General features: G+C 41.6%; 1 protein-coding gene across 5 annotated transcripts in view; it reads left to right on the top strand.

The window, feature by feature from the left end:
* LOC135241706 (cholesterol side-chain cleavage enzyme, mitochondrial-like) overlaps positions 1 to 23,011 on the top strand; it is a 59,762-nt gene that overhangs the window by 35,184 nt on the left and 1,567 nt on the right. For 2 of the 5 annotated variants that reach the window (XM_064312308.1, XM_064312309.1), the window contains exons 3-10: positions 16,062 to 16,133; positions 18,591 to 18,746; positions 19,340 to 19,539; positions 19,655 to 19,858; positions 20,077 to 20,237; positions 20,986 to 21,152; positions 21,972 to 22,050; positions 22,142 to 22,333. In XM_064312308.1, coding sequence (XP_064168378.1) covers positions 16,114 to 16,133; positions 18,591 to 18,746; positions 19,340 to 19,539; positions 19,655 to 19,858; positions 20,077 to 20,237; positions 20,986 to 21,152; positions 21,972 to 22,050; positions 22,142 to 22,333 — 1,179 coding nt within the window. In that variant the 5' untranslated portion in view covers positions 16,062 to 16,113. Of the gene's footprint in view, positions 1 to 16,061; positions 16,134 to 17,660; positions 18,000 to 18,590; positions 18,747 to 19,339; positions 19,540 to 19,654; positions 19,859 to 20,076; positions 20,238 to 20,985; positions 21,153 to 21,971; positions 22,051 to 22,141; positions 22,334 to 23,011 lie in introns of those variants that run through there. The other 3 variants (XM_064312307.1, XM_064312311.1, XM_064312310.1) reach the window with 3 other exon arrangements.

Here is a 23,011-nt window from a genome sequence, read left to right as displayed (position 1 = left end):
TTTGCAGAGATGGATTGTTCTTTTGTTCCAAATAATGCTCTGCTAATTTGATTTTTCGTCCAGATGTCGGGTTAATGCACGGGCAATCGGAGAACAAAAATCCTTATTACAGCGTACAAATCTGTGCGGCTTCTGTACTCCTTTTGAACCAGAGCTGACTCTTAATGCTAATGTATTGTTCTCTTGTTGTTATACTGTACTTTTTGTGTCTCTTAATTTCAAACTTTGGTATCATTTTGTTGGCTTTTTGGGAGAAACTTTTCAGTATATGCACATAGTTACGCGTATTTCAGTGCACATAGATATTCCGCGGAAACTATGATTTGTTTATTTACGAAAATCTTAATTTTTTAAGTAGAAAAACATATCCAAACAAAATACACTTTCTATATGTTCTAAATGTAATTTTGACCTCGTATTTTCCAGTAATGCTTTAGATCATTTTTATCTTACACAACATTATTTTTAAAAAAAGTTAAATTATGCATTTTGACAATTTTCACATTCTCTTGTAGCTTTGGTGTTAACATTTTATTTGTGTATTTTTTTTAATCCTCTTCCCTTTTATAAATACTCTTTTTTTATTTTGTGAAATGAATTAATCAAAAATATCTAGAACATAACTATTACAATTTGTAAAGGTAAACTACCATTGTGGTGGTAGGCTACATAATTTGCTTTAATGTTAAATAAATCTGTTTTAGCAGTGTTCTTATGTCTTTGGTGATGTGTATGAATAAAGAAAGAGTTCTGCTTAATGGGGTCATTGGGGACATGGTGTCCTTCAAATTTGGATGCAGTAACATGACAATTCTGGGGAAAGGTGCCATTTTGAGAACACCCACCCTGAAGAGATTGAGCTCTGTGTGTAGCACATAATCATTGTCTCTTCCTCAGCTGGTGTAAATGGAAATCCTTCTCTTTTGTTATTTAATAGAATTTATTATAATTAAAAACTTTCAAATATTTGTATTGTATCATTAGTATATAAAAATAAATAGAAAAACAAAGCAGGACAGTGTAAGCAATATGGCTTTTAGTGGTTGAAAATGGCTTAAATTTTGGGTAATTGCATTTATGTCATATAAACTAACAACAGGTGCTCAACAAATTCTGCCTGCAAATTAATCCAAAGTAAGCATGGTGAAATACCATCCATCCACAATAGTCCATTCTAAAGCCAATCTCCTGATTAGAATCAGGCGCTCATGAAGTCTTACATTTTGTCAGAGGGGAAAAAGTCAGCTCTGGTAAGTGTTGAGATCACTCCTGGCAAAGCTGAAAGCTGCCCAGTCATTATCATGTGCCTGTTAATAGTTAAAACATACTTATGTCAGATGTCTGTAAAAGCACGACACATCATTTTGGGGAATAGCTGGATAAGTCTTTGCATTTGTAATGAGATTACTGTGCAGTCTCTGAGATGTTTTCCAGCTAAAGGTGACCATTTGTTTATATGTGGGGAAGAGAGGCTCTATATTGACCGGCATGTTCTGTGTGTTCTGAATGGGCCCTGTATGGGGAGTCATAACTCATGAGTCCAGAAAGCACCATCGGTTCAGCGCAGGCAGCTTTATATTAACAGCTTGTGAAGAGCTCATTCCTGTGCGTGGTAATGTAAACCGATCTTCTCGGCGGTGTAATTGCGAGCGATATCCGCTGCGTTGCAGCCCGTTCCAGCGGGAGTGCTGTGGCGATTCCGATGATAAGACCGCAGAGCTATTGTCCCTCCCAGATTACCTTCTAACGGCTGTGGGCTCGGTGCTGTTACCCTGCCTTGACCCCTGGCCCTGTGGCGATGATTGTTCAGCCCCCTGCCCCTGACACCCTCTCCCCCCCACCCCTGAGCAGAGGCATCTCAACTAGCTGCTACGGGCTTTAGTCGGAGATTTACATCCCCACTAAATTCTGCCTGGTGTCTGGCCCAGCCAATGTCAGAGCAGACGCACAGCTAACATCAATCATTCAAATGTGTGATGGATAGATAGGTTGGTGGAACGGTGTTAAACAACAGTCAGAATCACATCAAAATTAGCTTTTTTGGTCCTACGTGTCATTGGGATGTGTTCCTTGGTATTTTTTCCATGCAGTGACTTGCAGGTTTGCCAATGCAGTCATATATCTTCCTAGGAGTCACTGAGTCCTTGATGTGAACTGTGGGTTGAAGTAGCACATATACTTATGCACCTTCCTTAAAAATCCTTTAAGTTGGAGCTGGTTGATATAAGCTGTGAGCACAGATTTTTAAATCAACCCAGCACTATTGATTTTCTGGGTCTGATAACCTATAGATAATTTCCCTATGGTGTCTGACAAAGAGAAACAGGGCCCCATTAATGCCGATGGGTATTGTCGCCGTCTTTTTGCCTGCTGCCAGTATATATGTCTAATTTCGATATGCAAGAGTGTCCCCTCCCATACACCACGCACGCTCTTATCCTGTGTGTGAATGGTCTTTCACGGTGGATTGATTCACAGCAGAATCAAATTGCTCTGTGGATTGAACGGGTCCCTTTTCTTTTGGAATGTCTTGAGTTTTTTCTTTCTGCCAGACATGAAACTACCATGAGATTAAGCGAGAGCACCATCTTTCTGACAAGGCTTAGCTCAGCCAAGCACAAGTCCTGGTTCTGTCTCTGAAATTAGGTAGTCTTTCAGGATTTTGGAACAGTGAACCTGAAACCAGTTTGCCATTTTTCCCATCCCCCCCAAAATAGCTGGAGTACCAAAATCCGTATTAGCTGTTATTGGTTTTTAAAACAACTGCGTATTTCCTTTAAAATTGGCCGTAGTTTATGTTTTTCATTTATTCAAGCAATACATGTTGGCAGGAGGCATAGCTATGGAATAATGCATGCAGTATTATAGCTCTGGAATGCACTGCAATTTCCAAGACCCCTGCAGGTGGACCCTGTGTTTGGGGATATTGGACAGGGGGAGGGAGGGGAGGAGGGAGACGAGTGCAGAATAGCAATGGAGGAGCAGGCATTTTCCACACAGTGCAACAGTGGACACAGCCCTGTGAGCATTTCCACTGCAGACACTGTCTGCCCACGTGTCCCTGGCTATAGAGTCCATCTGGCTCTGTCTGAGAGTGCCTCAGCCGGGAGTGGGTACACAGTGACATCAAGTGGCCATTCACACGCATGAGAGACAGGAGCTCCACTGCTCTCCTGACAGCTTCATTTGACAAAGAAATGGTTGGCAATAATACCATTTCACTATTGCCATCATTTTGACAATTTTCGTCAACTATAATTCCCTCAGTTGATTCCAACATCCAAAAACCTGAGCTCTTGACAATGATCACATGAGGTTTTAAATTGAAATTACTCAATTACTCATTGTAATTATAATGGTTAATGATTCTGAATCCACGGAATGTAAAACCCCCCCCCACACACACACACACACACACACACACACACACACATCCTCTTGCATCCTCCCGGTTGTCTGTTGTGATTTTTCTGGCTGAAAGGGCTCGCAGTGCTATTGAAAGGCGTTCCTTTTATGTTGTTTGTTCAAAGCCAGCAGATTTGCGCTGAGAGACGGAAGAGAGGCAGCCAGATTCTGAAGCTGCAGCACGCCTCAGATGTCTGCCTCGCCTGACCTTCAACAAAGCTGTCAGATACCCGACTCTCTCTCTCTCTCTCTCTCCCTCTCTCTCCCTCTCTCTCCTCTCGTCGGGGAGGTAGCGCTGCAGTTTACATAATAAATTCTGTCTCGGTCTGACAGGAGAACTCTGCTCAGGGCGTTCTTCGCTTTCTACTTTCTTGAATTCTCAAACCTCAGATTTTTAAATGTTCTGCCTTCTCTTAGCCTGTTGGGGCTCCTGCTCTTATTCTCTGTGCTTCCTTTAAAAAGCACTGCTTTTTGGGAATGTTGTGAGATTGCAGGTTCATATCTCTGGCTGGACACTACCATTCTACCAGATCCTGCATTAGAAAATACCCCCATGCCATAAATGAATAAAATCAGATGCAGGTTGTTAAGGATAGCAGGTCGTTAATATAATATCACCAGCTGGCAGTTGTGTTTCTCTACGCCTTGTAAGACAGTGGGGACGACTGTAACTTTTGATGGGTCATGTTGGAAAAAGCCTGAGGCAGACTCCAAGTTGTTCAGTCTCGAGGAGAGGGGGAAATGCAAACACAATCAAAGAGCAGAGAGCAGCAGTGAACAATCAGAGGTACTGAAAAGAAATTACCCGTACAAAATGAATGACAGAGGCTGCATCCACAGAAATAATGCAACTTACTTGTCTTCTACCTGAAGATGTGAGTCCAGGCTTGTTTGTGCTGTTGATTTAAACGTAGTGAGTATGCACCTACTTACTTAAGTAAATATGAAATAGCCTTTTATACTTTCTACTCTTTGAAAACATAGTTGTAACATTTGTAGTTGTAACATATTTTTTGTGAACACTGCCCTTGTCCTAGGACTGTTCTGCAGAGGTAGCAGTCACTGATTAAATAATTAAATCCTCAGCCTTGTTTCCTGCATGCAGAAGTGCTGTCGTGCGCTCATGCCTGCTGCTTGCCCCAGATAAGGAAGCGAAAGAACACTTAAAGCAGGGCAGATTGGGAGCAGGGAGTCCTCCTGTGGGCAGGTCGCACTGCGCCATGCTGTTTTTGAAGTGCCGGAGCGGGAGCTGTATCTGTCTGCCGCAGCTGCTGGGGGAAGCACTGGAGAGATTTAGAGCAGTGTCTGTCCCGTTGTACTCCCAGGCCCCCCTGCCCCCCCCGCCCAACACCCCCACCCACCCTTATTTTGTGTCCCAGTGTCTCCTTACTCTCACCTCTGGAAGCAGATTAATTGTTTTTCAATAAAGCCATCAGAGGGTTTAATTCAATTGGCAAACCTGGCTTCTGTAAGCAGAAAGCCTCTGATGGAATCAAGGCCTTTCCCACCCAGGCAAAGCAGATATCCCCCCCACCCCCCAGACAGTTTCAGAGAGAAATACCTTCGGTTATAAATCATGACAGGGGCACCATTGCCAGATAAGGAACGAAGGACATGATTACTTCTTTTAAAAATTCCAGCTGATCACATTTCCGTCTTTCCATGTGAATTGAGATTGCACACCATCAAACAGAATGTCAGCATAACTTTAGGTAACCTATCTGCCCAATGCTATTACATTACAGCCATTGTTCCGTTTTTGGAATAACTAATTTCCCACCCTATAAGCAGATACTACAGTGATGTAAATGCAGTTAGTCCATATGCTCTGCAAAGCAGCAGAATGTTTTCGGTATGGACTGAATTGCATAAAATAAATAATTTGATAGGAGCCAAAGAGCTGTAGTAGCCAGCGTCTGTTTTGCATGTCTCCTTTGCAAATGTCCTTATACAGAGTAAATCACAGTTATACATGCAAGGGCCTGCCAACAAGTTTTACAAGTTCAGTTCCTTTAAAACTACACCATAAAATGCTGCCCACATTTTTTCTTCTCAAATCATGATGGTTTCATGATTAGATTTAATATCATTATAGCAATAACTGTCCATTTACAAATGTAATATATGCCACATGTACTTATTAAATAGTGAATGATCATATTAATACTAATTCCAAATTACAAGTACAAATTACACATTAATTTCTGTTAATATCTGAGACGTGTTTCTGATGCAACAGCAGTTGTGCATGTCAAAAAATGTTATTAAGCGTGTTTATTTCAGCAATTAAATTTCACCAGCATAATCACTTGGGAAAAGATGACCATGAAACAAAGGACACGATTAAAAAAAAGAAGATGCTCAGCTTCACGCTGAATTGCACAACCCAGCCAAGGCAATTTATCCAGGAATAATGCGGTCCATTGACCCCCTCACTTCAGAGCTGATTGCCACATTGACTGCGCTTGTGCTGCACTCCCTGCTGCACTCCCTGCACGGAGAACATGGAGGAAAAAAAGACTTCGGCATTTCCATGAGACAAATTACCGCCAGCCTTCGGGGAAGAAAATCCCCTGTGAATAATGACAGTGCGGAGGGGCGTCACTCAGCACAATCCAGGCAGCCCGTGACTCCCTGTACCGGGGCTCTGAGCTGAAGAACTGCTGGGGAGGGAGTGCATTAATCCCTTTTCCGGGCTGCTGCTGATTTAAAGCCTGATTGGCCCCGGCACCCCTGTTGAACATCCTGTGGATGCTCCACAAGCACCCCACCACCCTCTCCCATTTTTCCGCCAATCAATTCTCAAACCTTTCAGGGGCTGCGCCCCTCAAACACAGCAGAACTCCAATCCTCTGCACACCCTGTACCTCCAATAATAGCCAGGTTTCCCTCCCCTCCTGAGCCATATCAGTGTTGAAGCCTCAGTTCAATGGCAATAAATAAGCACTGAATCATTTGTAGAAATAAGGCTGAAACAGAGGCTGTCTGTTAGTCAGTAGGTCACGTTATTATCCTGTACCAGCTCTGCAATTTCAGTCTTTGTGTCTGCCCCAAAGCGAGCTGCCATATTGAATTTTACAGTCCATTGTGAGAGTGTGGTTGGACAGCAGATACAGGGCTGATACTGTCTGTCAGCGTGGGGTGGGTTGTGGACTCCCTGACCCCGGGTGGCTGGTGTAAGCTGAGATTAGTGCTGCGTGTTCACCTACATCTCTGCTGCCTGTGTGTCCTAATGCCCACAACCACGGAGCCCCAACTGTGTTTCAATGCAGTTTTATCTCAATGCTTTCACAGCACTGGGCCTTTCGTCGTCTCAGTGCTGTAATCCCATTTGCGGCTGCAAAAGCGTCTGGTGATAAACACGCCTTGCCTCCTTTGCTTTAAGAGCACATGAAGCTGCTGAGGGTTTTTTTGTTTTATTCCATGGTATCTTACCTGTACTTTCATTAGAAACGCTGCTTGTGTCTGGAGGAGAGATGGAGGTGCGTGCAGCTCTCATTCTCAGCCCAGGTGGCTGGAGGTGTGCGTAGGAACGGGAAAAATGGCAGAAATATCTGGAAAAGCACAAGAATTAAATCTTATGAAATCTGCCTGTCCCGTTGGGGGCTGATAGCCAGCCAGTTGCACGTCCTTCAACTTGGGCTGCATGCCGTCCTTGACAAAGGCATATACCAGCACACACACACACACACATGCGCGCACTCACACACACGGTCAGGCACGTGACACACGCACACATGCACACACTCACACATGGTCAGGCACGTGACGCACACAGACACACACACGCACACACACACACGATCGGGCACGTAACGCACACAAACACACACACGCACACACACACACACACGCACACACACACGCACACACACACACACACACGGTCAGGCACGTGACGCACACAAACACACACACGCACACACACACACACGGTCTGGCACGTGACACACACAAACACACACACACACGCGCACACACGCACACACACACTCACACACACGGTCAGGCACGTGACACACACAAACACACACACGCACACACACACACACACGCACACACACACACACACACACACTCACACACACAGTCAGGCACGTGACGCACACAAACACACACACACACGCACACACACACACACACACACACGGTCAGGCATGTGACACCGGCATGTTTTCCATCTGCTGACTGTGCGCAGTGGAGATTATACGAGGACCAGGCTGCTCTCCCAGAGGGAGCACAGGAATTTAATTATTGGTGGGCTGCATGGTAAATCTAAACCAAATAGAGAGGTGAAAATTGATTTAACACCATTTTAATGCCATTTCAAGATATTGAATATGCATGAAGGTCAGTCGCAGGTTAACAGTGGTACATATTAACATAGTTTAAAAGGGTGATTCAAGTTTATTAAATGAAATGAATGAATTGTAAGCAGTATGTTTTCCAGCTCAGACCAGGAGGTAAATAAAAAGCTCTTCTTGGCTGACGTATGAGACAGTTCGGTCTCATTTTATTTGGTTTTGGACACCGTTAATTTTTAAGCCTACACACTATTTGATTTCAAAGCAAATCAAAGGATAGAAGTGAGCTCTGGTAATCAGGCTTGCATCTTAACTGAACAATAATGTGAATGTTGAAGGCTGTTCAGTAACTCCTTCATTATTTACTTGTTGGTGAAAGCAAAGACATTTGATCTGTGAGAGCATTAAATATTAAAATACCTTCAAACAATACTGGACCCGCAAATATTCCCACGTTCACTGCAGCAGAATATGAAATGAGTCTTTTTCATTGCTTCATCAAGGAAGCTTATGCAATTTGTAGGAATCCTTATATTGCCCATAAATATTAATATGATGTATTACTGGAAGGAAAATGACAGTACTGGTTTATTTTCAAAAAAAGTGTCACCTACAATACATGTAAAGGATAAAAGCGTCTGCCAAATAAATGCAATGTAATGTAAAGACGTTGAGAGCAAAATCATTCAGATATACAGTATGTACAAATGAAGCCGAGACAGCAGAGCCCTCAGCAGGCCCAGAGGCTGAATTAAGATGTCATCCAGAAACGTGTAGCTGTACCCTAATGAAGGCTTCCAGAGGAATGGCACAGAGACACGCTTACCACAGTCTGCTCCTGTCGCTTGCTACTCTTCTGACTGTCAAAGGATAGAAGATGTGCAAAAGCACCCCCCCCCCCTTTACCCCCTACCTGCACCTCCATTTGCACAACTGGCTGCTGTTTCTGCCCTGTGGGTGAGGTAGAGATGTGGAGGGGCTGTTTCTGCCCTGTGGGTGAGCTGGAGGTGAGGAAGGGCTATTTATGCCCTTAGTATAGCCAAACACTGCTCTCTAAAAGGGAAAAAGTCACATAACAGACGCAAAATCTAAGCATTTCGATCAAATTATTATGATTTCAGCATCACAAAATTCATAACATACAGCACATGTTTTCAATGCAAAACTGAAGTAGCTGCAAGGTAGCTGCGAGGGAACTGTGAATTATTCATTTTAATTCATTAATCTAAAAGGCAGGCAGTTAACTGGAGAAATATTTATCTTATGAATGTGGTGTAAGATGTGTAAGTGTGTACTCTCTCCAGAGAAGTACTTTTCAATTACAACATACTGTAGATACAGGGACTTCTCATTTGCTCATGCTCCATTAATTCATTTTGAACACAATTTCTGTGTGGTACAACTTTGATCTGAAATTAGCCTGTGATACTATGGAAATAAGTACCACCAAACACGCTCTGGCTAAAAATATGTTATCAAAATATATTTTTAAAAAATAATTCCTGAAGGAAATTGTAAACAAACGTACAACAGGCAGATGAATGAGACATTTCTTTTGTGTATTGAGATGGTGGGGGGGTGTCACTATTCATACAGGAGCCCAATCATGATTGGGTGCACTGCTGGTCTCATTCAGCTATTCACTGCCATGGTCCATTATGAATAAGGATCCTGGGAGATGCTGGCGAAATCATTGTGAGTAGCAAGAATTTCAGAGAGAGGAAGGAAGGAGTCTCCCAGACCTGCCTGTGCTCCTTCCTGTGTACCATCTGGCGGTGCTCAGAGCTTCAGATGATTGGAAAGTGAAGGAAGGTGTACAGGAAACACTGCTGAGGTTCAGAGTGAGCATGAAAGCTGCTGTTAAAGTGTTGCACCAGCAGGCAGATTAAGGAACAGTGGCATCCCCTCCTTCCCGTGTTGACTAGTGTCGAACTTTCACACTTTGGCTTAGTGGGTACTTGCGGTTGTCCAAGAGCTACCAACAACATCACATAGGGCAGATGAAAATATAAAACAAAAAGACTACAAAAAAAGCTAGTAAAAAGAAAAGGCTAGACTCCTGGAATGTCAGACCTTAATTACAGTCCTACCACAGTCTGTCTGTACTGAGCTTTTCTGCGTCTCTGCCATAAATCGCACGTCTCCTTTCGCTTTGCTCCCGAGGCCTCTTTCTGGATCGCTGGTGTGGATAAAGTTTGTGTCGTACTCTGGCTAGGATACTTGGCTTGTATCCCAAAGGTTGGCAGTTCAAATCCCAGGTGATGTGGTGTTATGCTCTCAAACAAAGTACTCCAACTGAATTAGTACGGTACATTATATAATAATATTAGTTAAATATGTGTTCTTATACGCTCTCTCTGTCTGTCTCTCTCTCTCTCCCTCTTTTTCTGGGGAGGGGGGTTTCTCTGGGCGAGGGGATTGCATTATGCTTTGAAAGTAGTCTTGCATTGCGAGCCTGGCTGTTTCAAATGTCACTCCAGCTGCCTGGAGACAGAGCGGTTGGTTGGCACTGGCTGATTATGCAGTGTTTCTAATGTGTAAAGGTCAATGAGAAAGCCTGCGGCGAGCAACGCTCTTATTATTCCCTACTGAAAACCGTGAGTGCACGTGTGTGGGGTGGCTGTGGGGGCCAGGTAGTATTTGGTGGCTGGCAGCAAGGTATTTATTCGCAAGGAAAAGGACAAACTTTAACTCCATTTCTCTTTGAAGTTAAAATGATGGAAATAAATGTATATTTAATGAAGCTATTTGGGTACAAGAGAACCAACTTTCCCGTGTGAGAATAAAACCTGTGGAATCCTTGAAATGCTGCTGAATCTGACACTCTGTCCTACTGTGGCTTTGTCCTTCAGAGACGGTTGCACACTGATGTTCACTTTCAGCCATATGGTTCATAGAGCTGATAGAGCTTTCCATGGGCCTATCACCAGAACCCTCCCCCCGACCCCCTTCTTGTCATCTACTGTCACTGTGCTCACCCTTCTTATGCCTTTTCGATTTCAATTAAATGGTCAGTTTTGTCCATGGCCCCAGGGGAACCACAAACACCCTAGCCTCGATTGGAATCTTGTAATCATTGCTTCTGTCCTCCTCCTTCCAACCAGGTCCCCGCCCCAGACACAGGCACTCTAGTGCCTTTTTAACACAGTGAGAGAAGGACTTAAATTGCGTGCCTTAGCAACATATTCTGCTAAATATTCTACTAAAGTGCCCAACTGCTCAATTTGCGACAGTATTATTCAGGACGACAAAATAATAAACTGCATATCTAAATCTTCTGTTCAAATAACATGGTAGAGTACATGCCACAAATAAGATACAATACAATAATGATGCACTACTAACAAGGGTCATAGCTGTATCCAAGTTATTTATCATTATTAGAAAGCCATTAAATGAATGTGTTCTGACAATGGGGAATTTCTTTTGCTGAAAATGGAGTTCATGGAATATGTATCTTACCATTTCAGAAGATGAAAAATAAAATAAATACTACTAAAATAAAAAATAACTGAACTGTTTGATAGTCTATGATTTGATGTTAGCTATAAAATGAGTTAATAAATAAACTGTAAGAGAGATGGGTAAATATATTTGTAATTTAGATATTTTATCATTTTCTAAAAAATTTACATTTGAAAGACATATTAATACAAAACATATATAGTCATTTTAATTAAAATACACATGGAATAAAATGCATGCATAACAAGCATATTCTATTAGTGTATTAAAAATGTAGTTTGCATTCCTGATATTTTAATAGTGAACCCTGACAGGTCTGACCTAGGTCTGACAAGGCTGTGCCATACTATTATTTTATCTCAGTTCAGGGTTAAGAAATTGTTTTAGGATTCTTAGTACAGTGGGATGGTTAGTAACACGTTTACAAGACCACTGCTTGTGAAAGTTGCAAAAATCTAGTGGGAATTCCAAAATTGGGAAAAATGAAAAACATTTTTCAAATATCTTCTTCCCATTCCTGTTTCATCTGCCACACTGAAAGCTGCTTTCTGGTGTGAGGTAGATGGAATTTCCCAATAGGGCACATTGTGCCTCATCTAAAATCCCACATGCTAAGAGGCCCAGACACGCCTGCACTTTAGCAGCCTCATAGAGCCCCAGTGCTGTGGACCGACTGCATGCTACTGTCAGCGACAGTTAACTGATTAAACCCAAATGGAGATTCTTCATCATGCCGTTCAGTAGAAATCCCTATATTCTTCTCTGGTCTCCTGTCTGGGTTATGTCTTCCTGAAAATGGAAACAAATGGAGGTGGGTAAAAATGGATATTCACGATGCTACTACTAATCTTTGTGACAAATCATTTTGACAAATGTAGCCTAAAGTGAGCTGGCTTTTGATTCTGGAGTTGCACGTTGGAGTCACTCCTGGAGGTGATATTTCCTTGGCAAATTGCCTTGGAAATGGAGGTCTGTGAGACTACGGTGACACCTTGTGGTGGGAATGTCTAACTAACCATGGCAGTCCAGACAGGTTCCTGATATTCAGAAATGTATAAAAGTTGGATTTGTACTCCTTTTCCATCCATTTCTGTCACCTTTCAGTTTACCTTGGCAACTTTTTAGTAACATCTTTCTCTCCTGTATTTTAACTGTGAGCTCAGTGGCTCTCGCAATAGCCATGAGTGGCTAGTGCTATAGCCATGAGCATAGGTGTATGAAGAGATGGTTAGTTCAGTGATAAAGTGAAAACTTCCTGTCCCAGCTGGCCTTGTTCCAAGGATTACAGTTGCACTCAATGCCCTGAGCAGGACGTACGATGCTCAGGGTTTGGGATTCAGGGTCCTGTTGGGCAGTGTGGAAAGAAATAGTTCTTTGATCCACCATTCAGTGGCCCTGGCAGGAGTATCCAGGGGCTACTGAGCACAAAGAGAAGAGTGCCAGGATACTAAGTGCACCTAAGCTGGCAGTGAAAGACCTAAACAGCATATATTGTGTGTACATGTGCCCTGGCTCTGAGCATTGTGCAGTACTATACAGCTCTGCCGGTAACAGCACTATCCATATGGTTTGATGGGCAAAAGGACAATAAATGCATTTCCAAATATTCTTTTCATTCACCATGCTGAATACCATAACGAAATGTGAGGAGATCAAATTACATTTCTGAGGAGAATCAGATTAGGTTATCAAAACATGGTTGCAAAGTGCTTTACAAATAAAAAACAGAAAGGAATAAAATAAATGAATAAAGCAATGAATACATGACACGGGTTACAAAGTGCTTTACTAATTCAAAGAACATAGGAAGGGATAAAATGTGTGGAAATACAGTAATCAAAAACACAATGTGAAATCAAAGGAATAATTGTTTTTAAATGTAAATGAAGATATTGAATTTTCTGGCATGATGTCTTTGGGCAGGTCATTCCACAATCTAGGGACCCTAATAAAGAAAGCACAGTCACCCTTTATTTTCAAGCTAAACAGTGTAACAGCCACAAGCTGGCTGTTCAGGCTGTTCCTTGGCTCATAGGGAATTAAAAGATCTGAGATATAAGATGGAGCCATCCCTAAGTAAGCTTTAAAAGTGATTAATACAATATTTAAATCAATCCTGTGGTTTACTGGCAGCCAGTGAAGCGAGGCTAAAATGGGTGTAATGTGCTGTGCTTTTCTTTGTACTGGTCGGGAGTCTGGCTGTAGCATTTTGCACTAATTGTACTCTTGATATGTTCCGGAGGCTAAGACAGGAGTGGAATGAGTTTCAGGAGTCAAGGTGCGAGAAAATAAAAGCATGTGTAGCAATTTCTAAGTGTTTAAAAGATAGAAATGCTTTAACCTCCTCTGTAGTGTGCCCCCCTTTTTAACACTAGCCTGAAAATGACATCAAAAAATTAAAAGTAACTATTCTTGAACCCTTTTGATTACATGCATAATTATGTCTCTTCTGAAAGGTAACCATTGGGTGTGTGTTTCCCAAGAGTCAGAATTACTCTAAATATTACTGAAGCAAAGTAACAGAAGCTCAAACAGTGGAAGTGGAAGTTTTTTTTTCTCACCTAAAGTTTTTTTTTGTTTTGTTGCTAAAATCAGTCTGCATGCTAATTTATAATTCAGATTTGTGTTATATTAAAACGACAAATGACAGAAACTTTGTTTCAGAAATACAGTGCAGAAGACCTCCTCCTGTGTTTGAGAAGCAATCCTTTCAGCACCCAGGTGCTTTCAGTTCCTGGAAGGGCTACAGACCCGCAGACAGCGCCAGACCCACTTACTGGCAGGATGGCAGTTGGAACCATTCCCAAACAAAGCACCCGCTAGCTTTTGACTAAATTAGTGGACCATACTTATCATTCTAAATGCCTTATTTGTAATATGACCATGGGACAGTTGTTGAGGCTATGCAGGAAATGTAGCTCAGGCAGGGAAATCCAGTAAAAAGCTGTTTAGTTGAAAGAGCGTTTCCCATCCAAGGGTTACCCAATGACGCGCATCGATACAGCCTTTCAAAGAACCGCAATCATGGATATACAGTCTCTATTGGTTAGGAAGCCTAAACTCCCTCCCAACAAGTTTGTTTTTCTTTTTTGGTAATCCACGAGATAACAAGATAAGAATGTCATCCTTAAGTACTGGAACATTCTTAAAAGTGATCTCTCCTTGAAAGAGATTATGTGTGATTATATAGTGTGTGATGCCTATGGTTATCTTGTGGTTTGGCGACATGGCTAATTAAGATTCACTTGTGCACAGGCCACTAGTGGCTATTTAGGCATGTGCGTTGCCATTGCCTTCTGTTTGATTCTGATGAAGACACTGTTGAAACAGTGGTTGCAATAAGAGCTGAAAATACGTGGCTTCCCGGCTTGTTCTCAGATCTTATAGCTCTTATAGCTCTTCAGAATGCTTAATCAGTGAAATCAGTGAAACTCACATTAATATAAAGCTCGCCTCACACTGCTTGTGATGGTTTGGCACAGAATTACAAGAAAAGTGCATAAAATCTGCCATGACACTACCAGCAGTCAAACTTACCATAAAGTCATATTTATTTTTATTGTGTCACAGGAAAGTTTTGAGTTCTAAGCTGTTCTGTTGATAATCCTCGCTGGTTGTGAACTCTGCTTTTTGTGAAACTCTCTGATAAGGAGACTCATTTGGGAAAATATAAGCAGATAAGACTGTAAAAGTATGTCTTATCTCCTGAAGGGCAGAGTGTGACCTTCACACACTGCTTTGCTGAGAGACCATATTTCTTCATTTATGCTCATCAAAGTGAAATGGCAAATTTATTTCCTTCTCTGTCAGGAATTTTCCTCTTGTAAAGTTTCAGCTGTCAATAAAATTGTGGATATGCACAGTTAATTTTAAAGTGTTTTCATGTTTTCCTGAAAAAGTAATATTTTATAGATAGCTATCCATATCATATAGTCATTAAGGTGTCAACTGTTGCTTAATCCCTTATGTACTGCCCCTTTTTTAACACACGCCTGAAAATGAATTTCCCAAAATAAAACAGTTACTATTCTTGAACCCTGGCAAAATCCTGGTCTCTTCTGAAAGATATGTCTGCATTGTTTTTCTAAGCCCACCAGGCACAGCCTCAAGCATTTGTGTCCACTCAAAAACATCTTTTAGTTGAGAGAACTTCCAATTCCACAGTGTCTGAGCTCCTGTTACTTTGTTTTTTGTAAAAACAAAATTTTTTTGACTAATTTAGACTCTTGGAAGTACACTTTTGACACTGATTGCCCAGTTCCTTGATAAAAGGGGTTTGTTATCATCAGTCAGGACATTTTAAAAATATTTTTTCAGCCTGATTAAGGAAAGTGTGTTTCTGATTGGGGAGGAATAGATTTCAGTAGAAAATTCCTGCTGCTAGAGCTGTTTATTCAAACTCTTACATACTGTACGCCCCCTGAAAAAAGAGCTTTACTTGAGAGTGATGCCATATTTGAGGTTCCTCTGGTCTCTGTAGTAGGTCCATGCATCCTGAGTAATTCTCTTGGGGTAATGTGCTTCTGCCTGGAATAGGATGCTTGCATCCTCTGGGGTAATGATGTTCACAGTTTCCTTCACCCCAATTTTCTCTCTGGATATGGAGAGCAACACTGGTTAGTCAGTCAAGAATTGGTTAGACAATATGGACTTCTCAGTGTCCTCTATAACATTATCATTCAGAGAATTTACTGTTTCTGCCTATTGTATTGGCTCATTGATTGCATGCCTGCACAGAAACGTTTCCAGTTTTGGAATATATACTTCATTTTAATTGGCCACAGGCGACAGTTTCATGCATAACCAGGTGTTTCATGTTTCAATTAAAAATAATAATCATTATGTGACTTATGATTATTTTATTATTTTTTTATTTTTTTTATTTAGGTATGCTTCTGGGATGCCAAAAGGGAAATAAAGGTTCTTTTCAAGGGAATGAATGGTTGATGTCCACCCAAGGTGACCGTGTGCAAATCCAACAACATTTAATTTCATCCAAATTTTATCCACTACTGCAAGTCACATTTAATTGCATTTTTTCATTGGTCTTAAATAGGTAAGGGAAATGTTTCCATTATAAATACAAAGTATTCCACCTATCCACAATTATCACAAAAACATGTTGTAAAAAGAAGAAAAATATACTTTTACAAATATTCCCTTCGCACAAAGGACCCTTACTGGTAAATGGGTCCAAAGGTTTTGAAGTTGTTGAGCATGATACGATGAGCATTCCGGAATCCATCTTGTTTCCAGAATCTGTAGAGGTTGGCTACACTGTTCCTCCACAGTCCAGGTATCTCATCGAATGAGCGGGTGCCCAGGCTGCTGTCTGGTTTAGTGCCCTGTCTCACCATGGGCATACTGGCACATATGGAGGTATATTTGTAGCGATACCTCCATACATATCTGAACAAGAAACAAAATCACAGTTTAGATTTAAAACACCATTATCCATCGGATATTGAAAGTGAAACCTAAAATGGACCAGATCGCACCACCACCATGATTGCCCAGCGCCATTTGCATTGCATTACTATCAAATAAAAATATAAGCCAAATTGTGCAGAAACCTGTATTGGCATACAAGTAAAATCATTAGACCAGAGTCATATCTTGACAAAATCCTATCTAGATGAACATGATTAGCTATCCATCAGATTGAAATTGAAATTTTCTGCCTAAAATATACCGGATTTATCGTGTAACCTGCATTATCATTATGGTAAGTTGACCTAAACTATCTGGGTGGCAGACATGGTTGATGTTTTAGCGTTTCAGCGTTTCAGATTTTGGTGGATAATCTTCCAGCACCAGTGGTATCTGCCTGGCCCATTACTGGCACTCCAGATTTCCCCCTTTCTCTCTGCTCCATATGGCTTAATGTTTTGTCTAACCATGGCCATGCAATCAATTGCACCTGTAGTTTGGCAGAAATAATCAGGTCTTTGAGTGAGACTGATTTTGGAAAGCCTTGAGGGCCAGGGAGGGGGGTGTGGTGGGTATAACAGCTGAAGGACAGGCTGAGGCCAGGCTGCCCTTGAGAGAGTTCTGCTGACTGGGAGGCGGTGTGCGCACTTTCTCCGGATACGAGTCATTGTGTGTCTCAAAAGGAATAATGTGGTTTTTTTATTTTTTATTATTTTTATTTGGCATTGTTCAAACATACCTGTCTGTATGATCTGGGATAATTGGCATAGATCTTTAATATGAGACGTAATACCCTGGAATAATGGAAATATGGAAATACCCTGTTTATTAAGCATAATTTCCTGATTTTTTCATGTTTTATTTGTATTTGACCCACACATTCATAAGCCTTTAAAGTTACAACAGCCCCAGCTATTCACATCTTCAATGATTTGAAATGTATCGGCCTATTTTCGGGTGATCACCACCACAGCATTGTAATTAAAATCAACACAAATCAGTCTGAGTGAGTCTGAGCCCTGAGGCCCAGACAGGGAGGTGTGGTGGGTATAAAGACTGAAGGACAGACAGGCTGGACTGTCACTGGGAGAGGTTCACTATGATTGGGAGGTGGCGTGTTTGCTCTCCTGCTGTAGCCCCGTGCTGCTCTTCTTGGGCCCTGTATGGTGATGGTGGAGTGATGGTTCCAGCCAGGGGCTGCCAAAGTGCCAGTGTGCCCATGGTGAGACAGGGCACTAAACCAGACAGCAGCCTGGGTATCCGCTCATTCGATGAGATACCTGGACTGTGGAGGAACAGTGTAGCCAACCTCTACAGATTCTGGAAGCAAGACGGATTCCAGAATGTTCATCGTATCATGCTCAACAACTTCAAAACCTTTGGACCCATTTACCGGTAAGGGCACTTGTTGAGTAACAAAAATATTCAGAAAAAGTACCAGTCTTGTTCATTTGGATTTTTGTGTTGCTTGCAAATGCCTTTATGTAGTCTGATAGTCTGAATTAATATTTGCCTTGTTTCAGAAGTAAAATACAACATTGAATTTTAAATTAAACTGGAAACTACCAGTTAGACAGGTGATACTTAAGGTATATTAAATGATAAAACTGCTAAATTGAAGCAGGCACATGCCAGTTAACCAACGTTCTTTTTAAATCAGAGCAATTAACTCTAGAGCAATGATATTTTGTGACTTTTGTTTCACAAGGTCTAGTCTTTAAATTAAATAAAGATACATCTTCTTTGAGATTGTAGAGCAGTTGTGTGGTGTGAGAACTGTGCTCATAATGACAGTTGGATGAACAAGGTTGGCACCGTTAGACATGGTGCTAAACATTTATTGTGTCTGTACAATATACAGCAGTTTTAGTCAGATTTGAGTACATCATGTAAGTTGGTGTGGATAAGTGTGCATGCAAAGCTTTGCTCAATTCCTGAGTGACAGAGCACTGGTGTGCTAATGGTGCCCTCTTACATACTGTACAGAGAGAAAATTGGGTTCTATGAAAGTGTGAACATCATCAAGCCAGAAGATGCAGCCATTCTTTTCCAGGCAGAAGGACATTACCCCAAGAGACTGATGATCGAGGCATGGATCGCCTACAGAGACTACAGGAACCACAACTATGGAGTCATTCTGAAGTACGTAGGGGAACTGAGGATTAAGTGAAATATGTTTAATTTTCCAAACCCAGTGGTTTTAACCATTAACACTCATTTGATGTTTGCACTCTGAATACCAAACACAAGTGCATCCAACATGTAAAATATATTTATTTGATTTAATTTGGTAATAATTTCTGGTTTGGTGCTGAATAGATTTGCTTTAGGTACGTCTGTGAAAGCACAAGCATGTACTAACCTATCAAACTGGGATCATGATACATCGTGATAGTCTATCAGAAGGGAAGACAACATGCATATAGACTTAATGTTTTGAGAACCAATGACCAAGTATATTAGCAAGTGCCTGAACTAATCATATGTGGATGCTTCTTTTCCCCAGATAGTGAACTACATTGCTAAATGCTGTCATGTCAATGTAAGACATTACATTACAATGTCTTTACATTACATTACAATGTAATGTAATGTAAAGACTGGACTGTGTTGCTCTCAGTTTTTTTTCAAGCACTTTGAACCTATTTCTTACTATGTGATGCTTTATGAATATGGACCACATTCTGTTTATACATACTGTGACTGTGTGGACTAACATCTGTCTTCCTCCCCAGGGATGGGGAAGACTGGAAGTCCACTCGATTGGTCCTAAACAAGCAAGTAATCGCTCCACAGGTTCAGCAGAACTTTGTTCCTCTGTTGGACGAGGTGGGACAGGACTTTATGGCACGAATCCAAGGAAAGATTGAGAAGAGTGGAAACAACAAATGGACAGTTGATCTCTCCAATGAGCTGTTCAAATACGCACTGGAATGTAAGACCTTCATCCAGCTCTGTGAGAGCGATCAATATCATTCTTTACACACTGACGAGGGTGTGGATAGTTTATTTTCATTGTTTTGTTGAAAGACCTGCTTTGTGTCTTTCAGCTGTGAGCTCTGTGCTATATGGGGAACGATTGGGACTGCTGCATGACCACATAGAGCCAGAGGCTCAGCATTTCATTGACTGCATCTCCCTGATGTTCAAGACCACCTCTCCTATGTTGTACATACCCCCTTGGCTGCTGCGCCGCTTGGGGGCCAGGGTATGGAAGGACCACGTGAAGGCCTGGGATGGCATCTTCAACCAAGGTAGGAACCAAACACAGTGTGGGGGGAGGAAAAATTCAACACAAAAAAGAATTCTCTGAAATAATACTTAATGTTGAATGTTGTATTTTTCTTCATAGATTTTCTAACATGGAATATGTGAAGTGCCTTTTTTATTTAAAATGAATTATACTGTTGTGGGGTATTTATATTTAAAAGAGGGAACTATTGACCCTTATGCTGGGCTTGTGGCTTTGCAGCGGATCGCTGTACCCAGAATATGTTCAGACGGTTAAAACAGGAGTCAGGTGGTGAGGGGAGATACCCCGGGGTGCTGACCATCCTAATGCTCCAGGGCACGCTGTCTATTGCGGACATCAAGGCCAGCGTTACTGAACTGATGGCTGGGGGCGTGGATACGGTAACCAGCACACACACCCATACACACACCTCTAAGTGGCTGTCACGGCTCTGGCTCCAGACTGCTAATTCCCTGCCTTGTTTTCACCCTGTGACAAGGCAGTCTTGTGTCTACTCTGGCTAGTTGTAATTGTAATATTGGTTTCTCACATTCCGAACGTCTGCTCATTTCCTGCGATTGTCTGCATCTGTTTCCCCGTGTATTTAAATTCCTGACTTTCTTCAGTTCAGTGCTTACTCTTCGTGTTTTTGTATGTTCTCCTTGCTGCTAGTCCCCATTGTCTAGTTTTTGTTTCCCCTGCTCCTTGTGTTTCCTTATTTATTGTTTTTGTTCTACTGGTTTATATCATCAGTAAAGACTTATTCTTTTACTTACCTCTGCCCTCCTGTGTGATATGTGCACCTGGGTCCAAATCCTTTCTGTAAGTCCTGACTGTGGCAGTCAGTGTGTCTGTTGTAGAAATTCCAATTCTAAATCTCCCAGAATTTGTAAACAGCTAGAACCTATATTCTGCCCTGAGATGTTTTATGAACATGGCCCCAGGACTGGATTTACTGCTTTAAGTTGGGGAAGCAACATTTTGGATAACAAATCTGCAACTTTTAAAGATTTTTCTATGGTGTACTTCAAACTTCAAACAGTTGGAATTCTTAGCTTGTATTATGTAAATATAAAATAACGTTTACTGCCTCTGTTATTACCTGCAGTCGTGCCTGTTTGGGTGGTGAGGGGTATAGTTGTGTTGCAGACCTCCATCACCCTGCTGTGGACTCTGTATGAGCTGGCCAGACAGCCTGAGCTACAGGAGGAGCTTCGGGCAGAGATCGCTGCAGCACGGGCAGCCTCGCAGGGAGACGTAATGGAGGTGCTGAAGATGGTGCCCCTGGTCAAAGCCACCCTGAAGGAAACACTGAGGTATGAGAAACTGCAAAGAAGACTCCAATGCGGTCACTGTTCAGACAGATCCTAGGTGCAGAGGAAAGAGACATGCTATTTTCATGTGCAAAAACACTGATTATGTGTGCCATTTTATGCAACTTGCGAACAAACAAATGCAATAGAAGGATAATGTAACTAGGCATCTCATCAGTCGTTAGTTGACCAGTGATGAATGTAATCGGTATGCTTGGTGATTTTTTAATTTTGGAATTTAAAAACACAAATAGGTCACATTTACTTAAAGGAAAAGGTAAAAGGTAAAAGATTTGTTTTAAAAAGCTAAAAAAGCTGGAGACTCCATTAGCAGGAAGGTTACCAGGATTTTCTTCAGGGGGTGTAACAGACTCAAAAAGGAGGGGCCATACTGTCCCCAACAATTATATTAGCCAATGATAATGTGTTATTTTAGGTGGAAAAATACCACCCCATTGGACTCCCCCTGTCCAGTAGCCTTCTTGGCAATTACATTAGGTCAGGGGATAATGTTTAAAGTGTATTAAGTAGGGAAGTCAGTGAAAACTTCTGAATGACAAAAGGACCATGACAGACCTTGGATCTTTTCAAATTTGTTTCAAGTCAGAAAACCTGGATTATTCTAAAGATGTAGCCAATTATTAAAATACAGTAAATTTAAATAAATTGAAATGTGAATATGCTCTAAAGAATTTGCTTATCGAATATCCCTGAATGGTTGACTCCTTAGTCCCTGGTTTGTATTGCTTCATCTAAGTCCAAATAAAACGTGCTACAATGCTGTCATGTGAAAATTCCCAGCTGACAACTTCCTCCCTGCAGGTTGCATCCTATTGCTGTGAATTTGCAAAGGTACATAACTGAGGATGTAGTGATTCAGAACTACCACATTCCATCTGGGGTAAGATCAGCTTATTTCCTATCAATGTTCTGTCAGGTCACAGCGATTATGTTCAGCCTCTGTCACTTACTTGTTTTTTTTTGCTGGACAGACCCTGGTCCAGCTGGGCCTTTATGCCATGGGCCGCGACCCCCAGGTCTTCCAGCGGCCGGAGCAGTACATGCCCTCACGCTGGCTGCAGAGGAACACCCGCTACTTCAGGAGCCTGGGGTTTGGTTTCGGGCCCAGACAGTGTCTCGGCCGCAGGATAGCGGAAACGGAGATGCAGCTCTTCCTCATACACGTGAGTTCGGGACCACCCGTCCATAATCACATCAGCATTCAAGGGTTGTTGGCAAAGAGAGAATATTGTCCCAGACCCTATCCTGTGTTTCAAAAGGACTTTGTAATGTGATTGTGAAGCCATTCGTGAGACCACCATGGGTTTCTCTCCTCCAATACCCAGAACTGTTTGTGTTCCTATCTTTGCAGAAACGTACCCAGGAAGAACATTTCTCTTAACCACTTAATCCAAAATAATCTGCATTAATTGCCATCGTTTGGTCATTGCAAACTGCATGCACAGCGGCAAATTATGGCCTGGAGGTTCCACATTTTTGATGAAAAACAAATCTGGATTAAAAAATGCAATTTTTTCTTCAAATACTATTTCTATTTACTTTAAATCCAACATTTGAATTTCAGTTTAGTTTTTCACACTAGCTTAGTTTTAGTTTTTATCTTAGGCCTAATTAACAACTTGATTTTTTCATAATTTTGTTCATTTTAATTTCAATTTTCAATAATAACCTTGATGATAACATTACCTCGCAAAATAAAATGAATAAAAATACAGCCTTCCCAGTGAGTGAGTTTAGACCAAAATACGGGTGTAGCACCACAATATTGATCACAGCAACATCGGCACTTTAATATATCGATTATATCCCATGTTGTGGGTCCATGTGATAGGCATCTTCCG

The sequence above is a fragment of the Anguilla rostrata genome, chromosome 16, assembly GCF_018555375.3.
Source record: "Anguilla rostrata isolate EN2019 chromosome 16, ASM1855537v3, whole genome shotgun sequence".
Lineage (NCBI taxonomy): Eukaryota > Metazoa > Chordata > Actinopteri > Anguilliformes > Anguillidae > Anguilla > Anguilla rostrata.
This window is presented reverse-complemented; position numbering and strand designations above follow the sequence as displayed.